At 42.8% G+C, this 13,795-nt stretch overlaps 1 protein-coding gene across 2 annotated transcripts in view; it reads right to left on the reverse strand.

Annotated features, from left to right (window-relative positions):
• Positions 1 to 13,795, reverse strand: part of SLC1A2 (solute carrier family 1 member 2) — a 131,216-nt gene that overhangs the window by 71,858 nt on the left and 45,563 nt on the right. Inside the window, exon 1 of one of the 2 annotated variants that reach the window (XM_075927482.1) lies at positions 12,676 to 12,823. The exons of the other annotated variant lie outside the window; for it this stretch is intronic. Within the exon in view, the coding sequence (XP_075783597.1) occupies positions 12,676 to 12,698 (23 nt within the window). The 5' untranslated portion in view covers positions 12,699 to 12,823. Of the gene's footprint in view, positions 1 to 12,675; positions 12,824 to 13,795 lie in introns of those variants that run through there. 2 annotated transcript variants of the gene reach the window in all.

The following is a 13,795-nucleotide window of genomic DNA, read 5'->3' on the forward strand; positions in this document are numbered from 1 at the left end:
CCCCATGAGCCAAGTTGTGTGGCTTGGGCCAGCTGCAGGTTTTAAATCTCTGCATAGACTTACCCTATATCAGGTGTTCTCGTGACAAATTTTTGGGTGGCCTCAGTGTGTTGCTACTCTGACAGATTTCCCTGAAATACTTAATTAAATGTAGGAAAAACAAATAAACATGCACATGTGTGTTAAAATGTTATATTTGATTTATGTAGGTGTAATCAGTCTGGGACAGCGACATGGCCTCCCTCTGACCTGGAAGAGGAAGGGCCCTCTAAGACCCCTTTGTAGGCAGGTTCAGCCTTCGCTAGCCCCACCCACAGGAAGCAGGAAGACAGAAGCAGGGGTATAAGAGCTCAGAGCTCAGTGGGAGCCCAGTGGCTGAACAGGCCTGACACTTGGCCTTTGCTCCTGCAGTGAAAGACCCAGCTATGCTGTGCCCGACAGGAGGACTGGGTGGGCCACCAGGAAGCCTGCTGGCCCCTGACAACTTGCCTGGGACATAGAGACTACTGCCATGACCCGAAGACTCATCAAAAGGACCTCCACTGGGCCCCAGCAACTGGACCAGTCTGCCTTGGCCACTGCCTGAGCCAGAGCAAGAACCAATGGACACTCTGCCAGCATCTCCATCCCCAGCTGACCTCAAGACACAGCACCTGAGCTAGGTAGGCCCCCAGGGTGAACTGGGAAGCAGCCTAGGAACTGCCGACTCCGGAGCGGTTGAGGAGATGGAAGTTGGGTGAACAACGCATTGTGGCTTGGATCCCCACTGACCCACAGACTTTGTCACCGTGTTGTGGCCTGGATCTCCACTGACCCAATGGCCGCCACACTACCACTGTCAGCTCCCACTGTAGAGGCAAAACTCCTGCATTTGTCGGCTCTCCACCAGCTAGGAGATCTGACCCTCACCTGGCTGGGACTCAGGTGGACCCTTGAATTGTTGTCAAACCCCCTTGTAAACTGTTGGCTTTCCACTCCACTCTGACCCAGGGCTGGGCATGATAAACTGCTTAGTTATAAACTTGTGACATGAAAATTGGACTTTAACAGACAATAGCAGGAGTCAGCACTGCCTCCTGCTGACTTGGACCTTTACAGGAGGGTGTGTTTTTTTCAGACTCAATAATAAAAATAATGTATCATTATATTTTGGTGCCCGTGGCCTCCACTGCTTCCTTTGCCCCCATTGCACATTGTGCTGGGCACCTCCTGAGAGCTTTAAGGTGTGTCTACACTGCACCCTTAACTCGAAATAAGATACTCAATTTGAACTATGCAAATTACGTAGATTATTTCAAGTTAATTTTGTCTAAACAGCACCAAATTTCAAAATAAAGAGCTATTCTGAAATGTCCCTTAATCCTCGTGGAACAAGGAATAGCATGCCCATTAGTTCGAAAGCTACTTGGAAATAAAGGGTGTGCTGTCAAGATGTGGAAAATGCTATTTTGGGATACTGGAAGTATCCCAAAATAGCACTGCTATCTAAACGCACCCGTTCATCCCATTCCTTGCCCCTTGCCCAGTAAGGCCACTCCTGTTGAAGCTCAGAGTCCCACAGCTGGAGACAGGGTGGTGGGGGTGGGCACTGCAGCCTGGAGGCCCACAGCTGGAGGTAGGGGAGGACTGAATCCCACTGCCAGAGCATCTAGTTCAGGGGTGGGCAATAATTTTCACAGGGGAGTCACTTAATGAATTTTTCTATGTGGTCACAGTCTGGCTCCCCTCCTCCCTAGAAGGGGCGGAACTGGGGAGGAAAGGGTGGGGCTAAGGACTAGGCTCCCCCCAGAGTTCTCGGACCAGAGGCTTTGAATTAAAAACACAGTAAAGGGCTCCCAGCTCCAGTCCCTGCCACTGAGTTGTTCGTCCATCATGGTCGATGAAGACCTCAACACCACTAAGTGCTTTGAGATTTAATACAGTGTGTCTGAAGATGACTTATCAGGCCAATTTGGGCACCAAATCATAGAATCATAGAATCATAGGACTGGAAGGGACCTCGAGAGGTCATCGAGTCCAGCCCCCCACCCTCAAGGCAGGATCAAGCTCCGTCTACACCATCCCTGACAGATGTCTATCTAACCTGTTCTTAAATATCTCCAGAGAGGGAGATTCCACCACCTCCCTTGGCAATTTATTCCAATATTTGACCACCCTGACAGTTAGGAATTTTTTCCTAATGTCCAATCTAAACCTCCCCTGCTGCACTTTAAGCCCATTACTCCTTGTCCTGTCCTCAGAAACCAAGAGGAACAAATTTTCTCCTTCCTCCTTGTGACACCCTTTTAGATATTTGAAAGCCGCTATCATGTCCCCCCTTAATCTTCTTTTTTCCAAACTAAACAAGCCCAGTTCATGAAGCCTGGCTTCATAGGTCATGTTCTCTAAACCTTTAATCATTCTTGTCGCTCTTCTCTGTACCCTTTCCAATTTCTCCACATCTTTCTTGAAATGTGGCGCCCAGAACTGGACACAGTACTCCAGCTGAGGCCTAACTAGTGCAGAGTAGAGCGGCAGAATGACTTCACGAGTTTTGCTTACAACACACCTGTTAATACAACCTAGAATCATATTTGCTTTTTTTGCAACAGCATCACACTGTTGACTCATATTCAACTTGTGGTCCACTATGACCCCTAGATCCCTTTCTGCCATGCTCCTTCCTAGACAGTCGCTTCCCATCTTGTATGTATGGAACTGATTGTTCCTTCCTAAGTGGAGCACTTTGCATTTCTCTCTATTAAACCTCATCCTGTTTACCTCCGACCATTTCTCTAACTTGCTAAGGTCATTCTGAATTATGTCCCTATCCTCCAAAGAAGTCGCAACCCCACCCAGTTTGGTATCATCTGCAAACTTAATAAGCGTACTCTCTATCCCAATATCTACATCATTGATGAAGATATTGAACAGTATGGGTCCCAAAACAGACCCTTGAGGAACTCCACTTGTTATCCCTTTCCAGCAGGATTTAGAACCGTTAACAACCACTCTCTGACTACGGTTATCCAGCCAATTATGCACCCACCTTATCGTGGCCCTATCTAAGTTATATTTGCCTAGTTTATCAATAAGAATATCATGCGAGACCGTATCAAATGCCTTACTAAAGTCTAGGTATATGACATCCACCGCTTCTCCCTTATCCACAAGGCTCGTTATCTTATCAAAGAAAGCTATCAGATTAGTTTGGCATGACTTGTTCTTCACAAACCCATGCTGGCTATTCCCTATCACTTTATTACCTTCCAAGTGTTTGCATATGATTTCCTTAATTACCTGCTCCATTATCTTCCCTGGGACAGACGTTAAACTGACCGGTCTATAGTTTCCTGGGTTGTTCTTATTCCCCTTTTTATAGATGGGCACAATATTTGCCCTTTTCCAGTCTTCTGGAATCTCCCCTGTCTGCCATGATTTTTCAAAGATCATAGCTAAAGGCTCAGATACCTCCTCTATCAGCTCCTTGAGTATCCTGGGATGCATTTCATCAGGACCTGGTGACTTGCTGACATCTAACTTTCCTAAGTGATTTTTAACTTGTTCTTTGTGTATCCTATCTTCTAAACTTACCCTCTCTCTGCTTGTATTCACTATGTTAGGCACACCTCCAGACTTCTCGGTGAAGACCGAAACAAAGAAGTCATTGAGCATCTCCGCCATTTCCAAGTTTCCTGTTACTGCTTCTCCCTCCTCACTAAGCAGTGGGCCTACCCTGTCCTTGGTCTTCCTCTTGCTTTTAATGTATTTATAAAAGGTCTTCTTGTTTCCCTTTATGCCTGTAGCTAATTTGATCTCATTTTGTGCCTTTGCCTTTCTAATCTTGCCCCTGCATTCCCGTGTTGCTTGCCTATATTCATCCTTTGTTATTTGTCCTAATTTCCATTTTTTATGAGACTCCTTTTTTATTTTGAGATCATGCAAGATCTCCTTGTTAAGCCAAGCTGGTCTTTTGCCATATTTTCTATCTTTCCTACACAGCGGAATTGTTTGCTTTTGGGCCCTTAACAACGTCCCTTTGAAATACTTCCAACTCTCCTCAGTTGTTTTTCCCTTCAGTCTTGCTTCCCATGGGACCTTACCTACAAGTTCTCTGAGCTTATCAAAATCTGCCTTCCTGAAATCCATTACCTCAATTGTGCTGGTCTCCCTTCTACCTTTCCTTAAGATCATGAACTCTATTATTTCGTGATCACTGTCCCCTATACTGTCTTCCACTTTCAAGTTCTCAACTAGTTCCTCCCTATTTGTTAAAACCAAATCCAGAACAGCTTCTCCTCTGGTAGCTTTTTCAACCTTCTGAAACAGAAAGTTGTCTCCAATGCAGTCCAGAAACTTATTGGATAGCCTGTGCCTCGCTGTGTTAGTTTCCCAACATATGTCTGGATAGTTGAAGTCCCCCATCACCACCAAATCTTGGGCTTTGGATAGTTTTGTTAATTGTTTAAAAAAGGCCTCATCCACCTCTTCCACCTGGCTAGGTGGCCTGTAGTAGACTCCTAGCATGATATCACCCTCGTTTTTTACCCCTTTTAGCTTAACCCAGAGACTCTCTACACAGCTATCTCCTACATTCATCTCCACTTCAGTCCAAGTGTGTACATTTTTAATATACAAGGCAACCCCTCCTCCCTTTTTTCCCTGTCTGTCCTTCCTGAGCAAGCCGTACCCTTCCATACCAACATTCCAATCATGCGTCCCATCCCACCAGGTTTCTGTAATACCAATGATATCATAGTTGTATTTATTGGTTAGCAATTCCAGTTCTTCCTGCTTATTACCCATACTTCTCGCATTTGTATATAGGCATCTAAGATACTGATTTGATCTTGCCTCCCTGTTGTGCCCTGACCCTCCTTTCTCCTTGCCATTATAGGCCGTAGTCCCCCCTATTTCCAACCCATCTCCCAGTCCCGCACATTCATGTCCTGGAACATGTCGGGCAGACATGTGTAGGCATTGCCATCATTGCGCTGGTAGCTTTGGACTTGCGCAGCACGTGCTTGTGTTGTGCTTCAGAGATGCGCTTTGTTCCGAGAGCTTGGCATCCCTTGTGGATGAGACTACGCCAGGCAGGGCGGTTGTGTGCCAGCGATTCCCAGGTGGTTGTATCAATTCCGAACGACTTCAGGGAGGCCTTGAGTGTGTCTTTGTAATGTTTCCTCTGTCCACCACGTGAGCGTTTACCAGTAGAGAGTTCCCCAAAAAGGAGCTGCTTAGGTATACGTTCGTCCGGCATACGAATGACATGACCTGCCCATCTAGTCTGTGCACTCATCAGCAGAGTGTAGACTGACGGTAAACTTGCTCAAGAGAGAACCTCAGTGTCTGGTATTTTGTCTTGCCATCTGATGTGTAATATTCTGCGAAGACAAGTCATGTGGAAGTGATTAAGCTGTCTTGCGTGCCTCCGATACACAGTCCATGTTTCACAGGCATACAGGAGGGTGGTGAGTACCACGGCTCTGTAGACCTTCAGTTTTGTTGCTTGGCTGATTCCTCGACGTTCCCATACAGTGGGGTGCAGTCTACCAAAAGCACAACTTGCCTTCGCTATTCTGCATGTGACTTCTATGTCAATGTTAGCTGCATGGGAAAGAGTGCTGCCAAGGTAGGTAAACTGGTCCACTGCCTGTAGCATCCGCCCTGTGACTGTGATTGTGGGTTCTGTGTACGGTGCATAAGGGACAGGCTGATACATGACTTCGGTCTTTCTGCTGTTAATGGTGAGTCCAAAGTTGTCACAAGCTGTGCAGAACTTGTCCACACTAATTTGCATTTCTGCTTCAGAGCCAGCATACAAGGCGCAATCATCAGCAAACAAGAAAACTCTCAGAACAGTCTCTTTCACTTTGGTGATAGCCTGAAGTCTCCTCAGGTTAAAAAGATTTCCCATCCACTCTGTACTTAAGGCTTATTCCAGCAACACTGTCCTGGAAGGCATCATTCAGCATAGCAGTAAACATGATGCTGAACAGTGTAGGTTCAAGTACACAGCCCTGTTTGACGTCATTGGTGACTGGGAATGCCTTAGAAGATTCTCCACTGTCTAGCACTCTGGCCATCATGCCATCATGAAACTGGCGTACCATCTGAATGAATTTGGGGGGGCAGCCAAACTTTGACATGATCCTCCACAGACCTTGTCGGCTGACAGTGTCGAAGGCTTTCGTGAGGTCAACAAAGGTTGTGTAGAGATCACGATTCTGCTTCTGACACTTCTCTTGAAGTTGGCGTGCGGCAAAGATCATGTCAATAGTCCCGTGGCCCTTATGAAAGCCACATTGTGACTCCGGCAGGAGGCCACACTCCAGATGAGTGACCAGACGATTTAACATCACTCTTGCAAGAATTTTACCTGTGATGGAAAGCAGTGAAATTCCCCGATGATTGTCACATACCTGTCGATTGCCCTTCCTCTTATAGAGATGTACAATGGATGCATCCTTGAGTTCCTGAGGAATGGATCCTTGCTCCCAAAAAGACTGGAAAAACTCTCTGAGTACGTGACCATTGGCATTATAGACCCCTGCCACTACCACATTGCTGGACTGCTGCCCGGGATTGCTGCAGCTATTTAAAAGGCTTGTGGTTCTGGCTCCTACAATGGTAGCACCATGACTATGAGCCATGGGCCATTTAAATTGGATCCTGCTGCCTGATCCACCGCCTGGACATTTGGTGGCATGGGCAGCAGGATATAAATATTAAGCAGCTGGACGTAGTCCGTGGGCTGGATCAAAATGTTAGGCGGCTCCATCCAATCCCTGAGCTGCATCTTGCTCAGCCCTGCTTTAGCTGAATCAGAGCAATGGGGCTGAAGTCCCTGGGCACTGCAGGGAAGGGCCACTGCTGAGACCCCTCCCTTATTCATCTCTAGATGAATTAAAAATGTGGATCTACATCTAATCCACATCCTTATCAGGATCAACTCATCATTTGATCCACAATCAGCAATCCAGATTTTACTTGCATCCACACAGCAAACCATCTGGAGGGGAGAGGGAAGGGAGCAGAGATGAGTGAAGAGGGGGCAGGGTGGTGCCTTGCCAAAAAGAGGCAGACAGTACAAAAGTAGGGATTGAGAGTAAGAAGCAGCAGGGACCCGGGGCCAGGACTCTGCAGGTCAGTACTCACCAGATAGGAGGGGGACCAAGCAGGGGTGGCATTCCATTTAGCACAGAGCTTGTTGCATCCTTTCCCTGCCTTCTCCCTCTTCCCTCTTTCCCCTGCATTCCCCTTTCTAGAAGAGAGAGCTCTGCATTGGTATCTGCTCCACTATCCACTCATATCCACGGATATGAAGCAGATATCTGTGGATATGCAGGGCTCTATTCATCTCTGTACAACAACCTTTCATGGCCACAGTAAAACCACCCGATGGCCATATTTGAGAAGATGGTTAAGAAAATGCTCATGATAAGGACAGGAAAGCCCACTAGATAGCCTGTTTTACCCAGTACAGCTGTTCCTATGTTCTTACATTCCATTTTGTACATGTGGAAGTGATCTAATACATGCAAGGCATCAGGGAATCAGGGCTTGAATATAACATTGTCTTTATTTCTACCACACCCACTGATATACTACGTAACTCACAGAAAAATAGATAACCATAGTACCTGCCCAAATAAGTTTCCAATATAGAATTTTGGCAAGGCACAAAAACAGATAAAAAAGGAGAACTGGATAAATAAGATTATACTGTGATTGTTTGCTTATGTAGTCCTATACGGGCAAGGAGTTGGAGTCCAATTCTGGATTTCCTGGCACAAGTTTTATTATGTTATTTGAATTCTTACATTTATGATGTTTGGCATTAAAATCATTACAAATGCCTTTGCAAATCATTATTACCATGGTATTCAGGATGCTGCTTTGGTAACTTCTATAGTAAGTCTAATAAACATTGTACACAAAATGGTAATATTCTAGATTTTGCTTGTAAAAGTGAAGCACAGTATATTTTCTGGTGGTGTTCTGGTATCCAGATACTAAAATATTTTCCAGACAAGCAAAGGATACCAATATTGTTTCTCCTTTCTCTACTCTCCCCAAAACATCCTTGTAACTGTTGCGTAGGGAGACCAGCTCTTGCTATTTGCTATAATTGTTGGAGTTGAGAACAGGCAATAAGGCAGGAGTTGGTCAGGTGCTGTTGATTTGAAGTTAATGGGTATAGACAGACAGCACAGTGTTTACAGCTCCAGAGCCATCTGGGATCCTACCTTGCTGCGTGTCTGTTTGCTGCATATTCTGTCTGATGCTGAAAGAGCTAAATTCCAATATCCATGGACTCAGTCCATATTCTGAATGCAAATTAAAGCACTCTAGTCTCAGAAAATCTTCTTTGCATTAAGTATCATTGAAACTGTCTTGGTTCATTTTCTAAATCCTTTCTTTCCACTCCAAGGGTTTCTTCTAGTCTCCTGTAATGAGCCAAAATACTCTTTGCTGTTCTCACAAAGAATCCTGGAACTGTAATAAACCTGGCAGACTTCACAAAGGAAAAAAAAGTAGTCTAGCAAGGGAGGGAGCTGAACTACACAGTGCCCAATCAAGAGTCTTAGAAAAATGGTTACTGAGTGCGGTGCAGCACTATTTTGATACATCAAACACTGATAATATGGAATTATTACCAAAACTACAGTACTAACAAACTACTAAGCTACTAATAAACCAGTGATATCAGAAAGAAAATGATCTCTCCACTGAAGAAATAACAATACATAATACAGCACTCTAAGAATTTCAATATATACTAATAGCAGATACATTGATATATTTTCTGTTAACTGTACTTTTTCCTGTAATAGTCATATTTTCATCTGTAGCTTGTTGGCAACATATAGCTTGTGAGCTTGCAATCTAGGAGCCTTCCCTAGATGGTAAACTAGGGTTCTTGACTTAAAGTATCGCATTACATGGCTTTTTGGTACTGTTGGAGATTCAAGACATTGGAACTGTGATCTGGTCTACCCAAGAGACTATACTTCACTAGAGAGCAACCTAAGTGTGGAGGTTTCACTCCTGCTGATGTAACTGCCCTGCAACCCTGACTTAATAACTCTAACTCATGACCAACATAGAGTCCAGGTTGATGCAGTGTCAGTGCAGTGTTTATGTCAACTGTTACTGGCTTTTAGAAACCATCCCCAATGCCCCGTACTGACTGTACAATCAATGTAAGTGTTTCTGGTGATGGCATGCCCCACCGACCCAAGAAGCCACATGTAGACATACGTAAGTAACATCATTACTCCATCAGTTATATATAGTTAGGTCAACATAATTTTGTACTGTAGACATGGCCAGATGTTCTTAAACCACAGGACAAGTACAAGAAAGCAAGGGCCTTTGTAAGCTCTCCTTGTCCCTGCCCAGCAAACTTACTTATTGCTTCAGTCACTTTTGGGGGGTAAGACCTAAGCTGAGCCCCATGTTGATTTGATTCTTGCTCTCTCTGCTAAAAACGCCAACAATGAAAAACTCTAGGTTTGTCTATATGGAGAAATTGACCAGAATACCTAGTGGATAAATGATTATACAATAGCTATTCTGGTCAATTTCCTCATGTTAACAAGCCCTCTGTATTCCATTATAACTTCCTACTAGGGACATCTATTACAGGTTGAACCTCTCTAGTCTGGCACCCTTGGAATCTGACGGGTTCTGAACTAGAGAATTTTCTGGACAATGGGAGGTCAATATTGCCTAGCAGCATTGCCAACACTTCCTTCCACTGCTTCCTGGGCTGTTAGATGACATTTAGGAGTAAATTAGAGCTAAATAACACTGGAAACTAGGAGTGATGATTGTAAACAAAGTTTAGGGGACCACAAGAAACTTAGCCACAACCATGAAAAATGGACATCTGGCTAACTAAAAGTTAGCTCCAAAGAGTTCTGGACTAGTGAGGTTCAACCTGTATCACCTTGGCTACGTCTACACTGGCCCCATAAAACGGAATAGTCATGCAAAGCAGGTAAGTCAGAATAGGGAAATCCGCGGGGGATTTAAATATCCCCCGTGGATTTAAATAAACATGTCGGCCGCTTTTTTCCGGCTTGGGGAAAAGCCGGAAAAAAAGCGGTGGACATGTTTATTTAAATCCGCGGGGGATATTTAAACCCCCGCGGATTTCCCTATTCTGACTTACCTGCTTTGCATGACTATTCCGTTTTATGGGGCCAGTGTAGACGTAGCCCTTATGTATCCTCGATTCTGAATTTGTATTTGACAAAGAGCAAAACTATCATCATTATATTTATCTGAGCAAGATAAATTCAAATAAAGAGCGAGACATTCTTTTTATCTGATACACTGTGAATGACGCTCTTTCAATGGCAATTTCTTCCAGCCTTAAGTATGGATTCTGGACTCTGTGATCTAACCAGCAGCTTTTGGTTAACAGATTATCAGGAGTATTGGGACATCCATGGCTAGTCTTACATGACCACTTAAATGTCATGTTATAGTAAGATTCCTTTCTTCTACCTAGAAAAAGACTACTAGAAATAACAAAATGCTTATTTCTTCATGTTAGCATACCATATGTTAATTCTCCATGCTGGTAATAAATCTCATGAGAAAGATTTCATCTTTATGTTCAACTCCAAACCATACAATATGCTTTTTTCCTCCTTTAATAAGCTTTTCCAAGTTAGCCGAGGTCAGTGCATGTCTCTCTGTATCTTACTGTCATGCCCCTTTAATCTCCTTATGTTTTCATTTCTTTTCTCAGCTGTTCCATGTCACACACAGATACAGACACATCACTGGTGTGAGTTTATTTCCTGGCTTTTAGCATGTTGTTTAGCCCAGCTGCCTTCTGCTGTTGCTTCCTAGAAGCAAGATCTCTTCTCCTCCTCTCAGTTATGCAGGTGTGCCTGATATGTGAAGATTTGGCTAAGCACTGGGCAAAATACAGGAATACACCATCGCAACTCACCCAAATTCAAACCAGTCTCCATCTGAACACTCAGAAGCATACCACCTCTATGAATTTTATACTCTGAGGCTTCATAGCTAGAAATTGCCAGATTATGGTTATGATGAAAGTATGAGCCTTTTTCACACTCATAAGAGTACTGAAAAAAACCTTGTAATGTTTTTGCACACACAATTTTAAAACAATTCACTATTGGATAGAAACTAAGTCTCAAAATGTTAAGCACCAAAAGATGAAATTTATGAGCCACTGAAAACAGGATTGTATAATGGAATAGTTTTAGTACCCATAACAATTACTAATATTAATTCTCTGGGTATAACACTGAGATAACAAGCCACAGAAGCTCTTCATTATTATGATACAATATAATAAGTTATGATACATTTAGTACATATAGAATGAATTAAAAAATTAAAATATGCATTTTTTAATGTAAGCAATGTTGTAATAGGAATGGGGAAAATATAATATCTTTGGAAATAATGCAAAATACACAATAACTAATTAGTTTTGGACTTCTACGGGATCTCAGAATGCTTTACAAACATTTAGGAACATAAAATAACTATTAGAAAGTCATTCACTTTTCTGTTAGTGAAAATGAGCCCTGGAGAAGGTAAATCATTTGCACAAGATGATACAGTGAGTTAGTTTCAGAGCCAGGAATACAGCTTGCCTATTATGACTTCCCCTGTAAAATTCAGAAGACATGTTTCTTCCTATAGCAAATGATTCAGTTATATTACATAGAATTCAAGTTATCCAAGATTAATAGAACATCTGAAAACTTTTCTTCTGTTTTCACTGTTTCCAGCAAAATATTACATGAAATTTTCTAAGGCTCAACTATCTAAACCAGGAACAAATAAACATTTCTTTAAATCTCCTAATTTCCTGAAAGGAATCTATGAACCTGTGTTTTAAAGATAGTCTGCTAACAAGAACACAGTTCTTCAGTCTCCAGTGATGTGATGTTAATGTAGGCCTATGAAAGTTCATGATCTCCAATGTGCTATTCCTGACTGAATTCTTGGCAGTATTTGATGTAGACATCTCTATAAGACCTCCCTACATGTGACTGATTTTTCAAATTTAAGACTCACATTGACAATGTGGCTTCTTATAAATCCACAACACTCCAGCACAATCACAGAGGTTTGCACAATAAATTCCAGGAGCCAGCTCCTAACCCATACACTAAATTTCTTCATAGTCATTACCCAGACCCAAAGCTGCCTCAGGTGGGCTCTTGAAAAATTTCCCATAAGGAGGAAATTTCCAAGTGGCCTAAAAATGCACTTGCTGGCTCTGAGCTCCACCCCAGACTTCTCCTGTACATAATGGGTGTGTCACGGGCATGGCCAGAATGTTGCTGCCCTTGCACAAACCAATGACTTTAAATCCGCTCCAGTCTATGCCAGCAGCCAAAGTGGCCCTAGCAATGTGAAGAGCATCCAGGGTAATATAGATTCCCCCTTTGGTTTGCCGCCTGAAGGGCTACACAACAATTACACATCCACTCTGCTACAACCCCCAAAGTCAGTGACAGCACACTGCATATTTCATATCAGCCAATTATTTGCCTTGGTTTTGTAACCTCTGCCTGAATTTTGCAGCATTTTTTTCACTTAGAATAGGGAAGAAAGGTATACAAATCTCTGCTAAAAACAGAGAAAAAAATTCCAGAGAAATCTGGTCTGACCACTGAAGTTTCCACTTACCTATGCATGAACATTGGGGCCATGGCTTACAGCAGTGAAGGTCCTACTCATCTTCAGTGTTCTGACTTGTAAGAGACTTTTAACTAGACTCTCTTATCAAAGCTCTAATGTTTATTTGCTCCACTGGCTGATGTCAAAGACTAATGATGAGGGATTCCTATTGATTACTTTCCTGCCTCTGGAAATCAAGGTTGTTAAATGATTATTTGGGCAGTATGCAATACAGGCATGTCAAAATAATCTTACTGCTTCTTCATTATTGTTTTACAGAGAGAAGACCTAATGTTTCAGTGTGGGCACCGAGAGTTAGGTACCTAGCTTTAGAGTCTCACATTTGAAAATTTGAAAAAAAGGAATTTTCTTCCCTTTGATCAAGACCATTCCTATGACTTTGATTGAAATTCATTACTGCACCTCATAGGGGCTGGGTAATAATCACCATTCAAGAAATTAAATGTGAAATCATTTTCCCTGGATCCTTCACTTCTCCTGAGGTATTCAGAATATTGGCCTGTTCCTAACTCATTAACTGATGACCCACTGCAGTGCCCTATAATAGCTCCTTAAAGTGATTGCAACTTATCAAAGTAAAGAGTAGACATTGTATTATTTTAAATAGTAGCAATCTGGAGCATGAATGGTTCAGTTCAATTAAACAAATTGAATTTAATTCAATAGTAATTTAATTACAGCAAGTAGAAAGTAGAATAGACCCATGGGATCTCAACTCAATGTACTGTACTTCTTAATACTCATTTGTCCCATAAAAAACACCCAGATTGAGTTGATCTCTTCTCAATGGAAGGCTGGGTGTTTTTTTGTGTTCCTTGGTGGAGGTGCTGACTCGGATTGCTGGTACATTTCTCCCCAACCTACACATCTCTGGGAGCTGAATTAGTTGTATCAGCAGCCCTCTCAGAACAGAACCCCTCTGCATATGCACCCTCATGGCACTGATCTGAAATTAATTAATCAGAGCAATAATTGAGGGGAACAGCCTGACTAAAAAATGTTGCCTAAAATCTCTGAAAGATCAAAAAAAGATGGAGAAGGAAAGATGGGCGTACACATGGGTCTTTATTATCCAACTATTTTTCTCACCACCTATGGGAAGTAACTT

Source organism: Pelodiscus sinensis, chromosome 4 (assembly GCF_049634645.1).
Source record: "Pelodiscus sinensis isolate JC-2024 chromosome 4, ASM4963464v1, whole genome shotgun sequence".
Taxonomy (NCBI): domain Eukaryota; kingdom Metazoa; phylum Chordata; order Testudines; family Trionychidae; genus Pelodiscus; species Pelodiscus sinensis.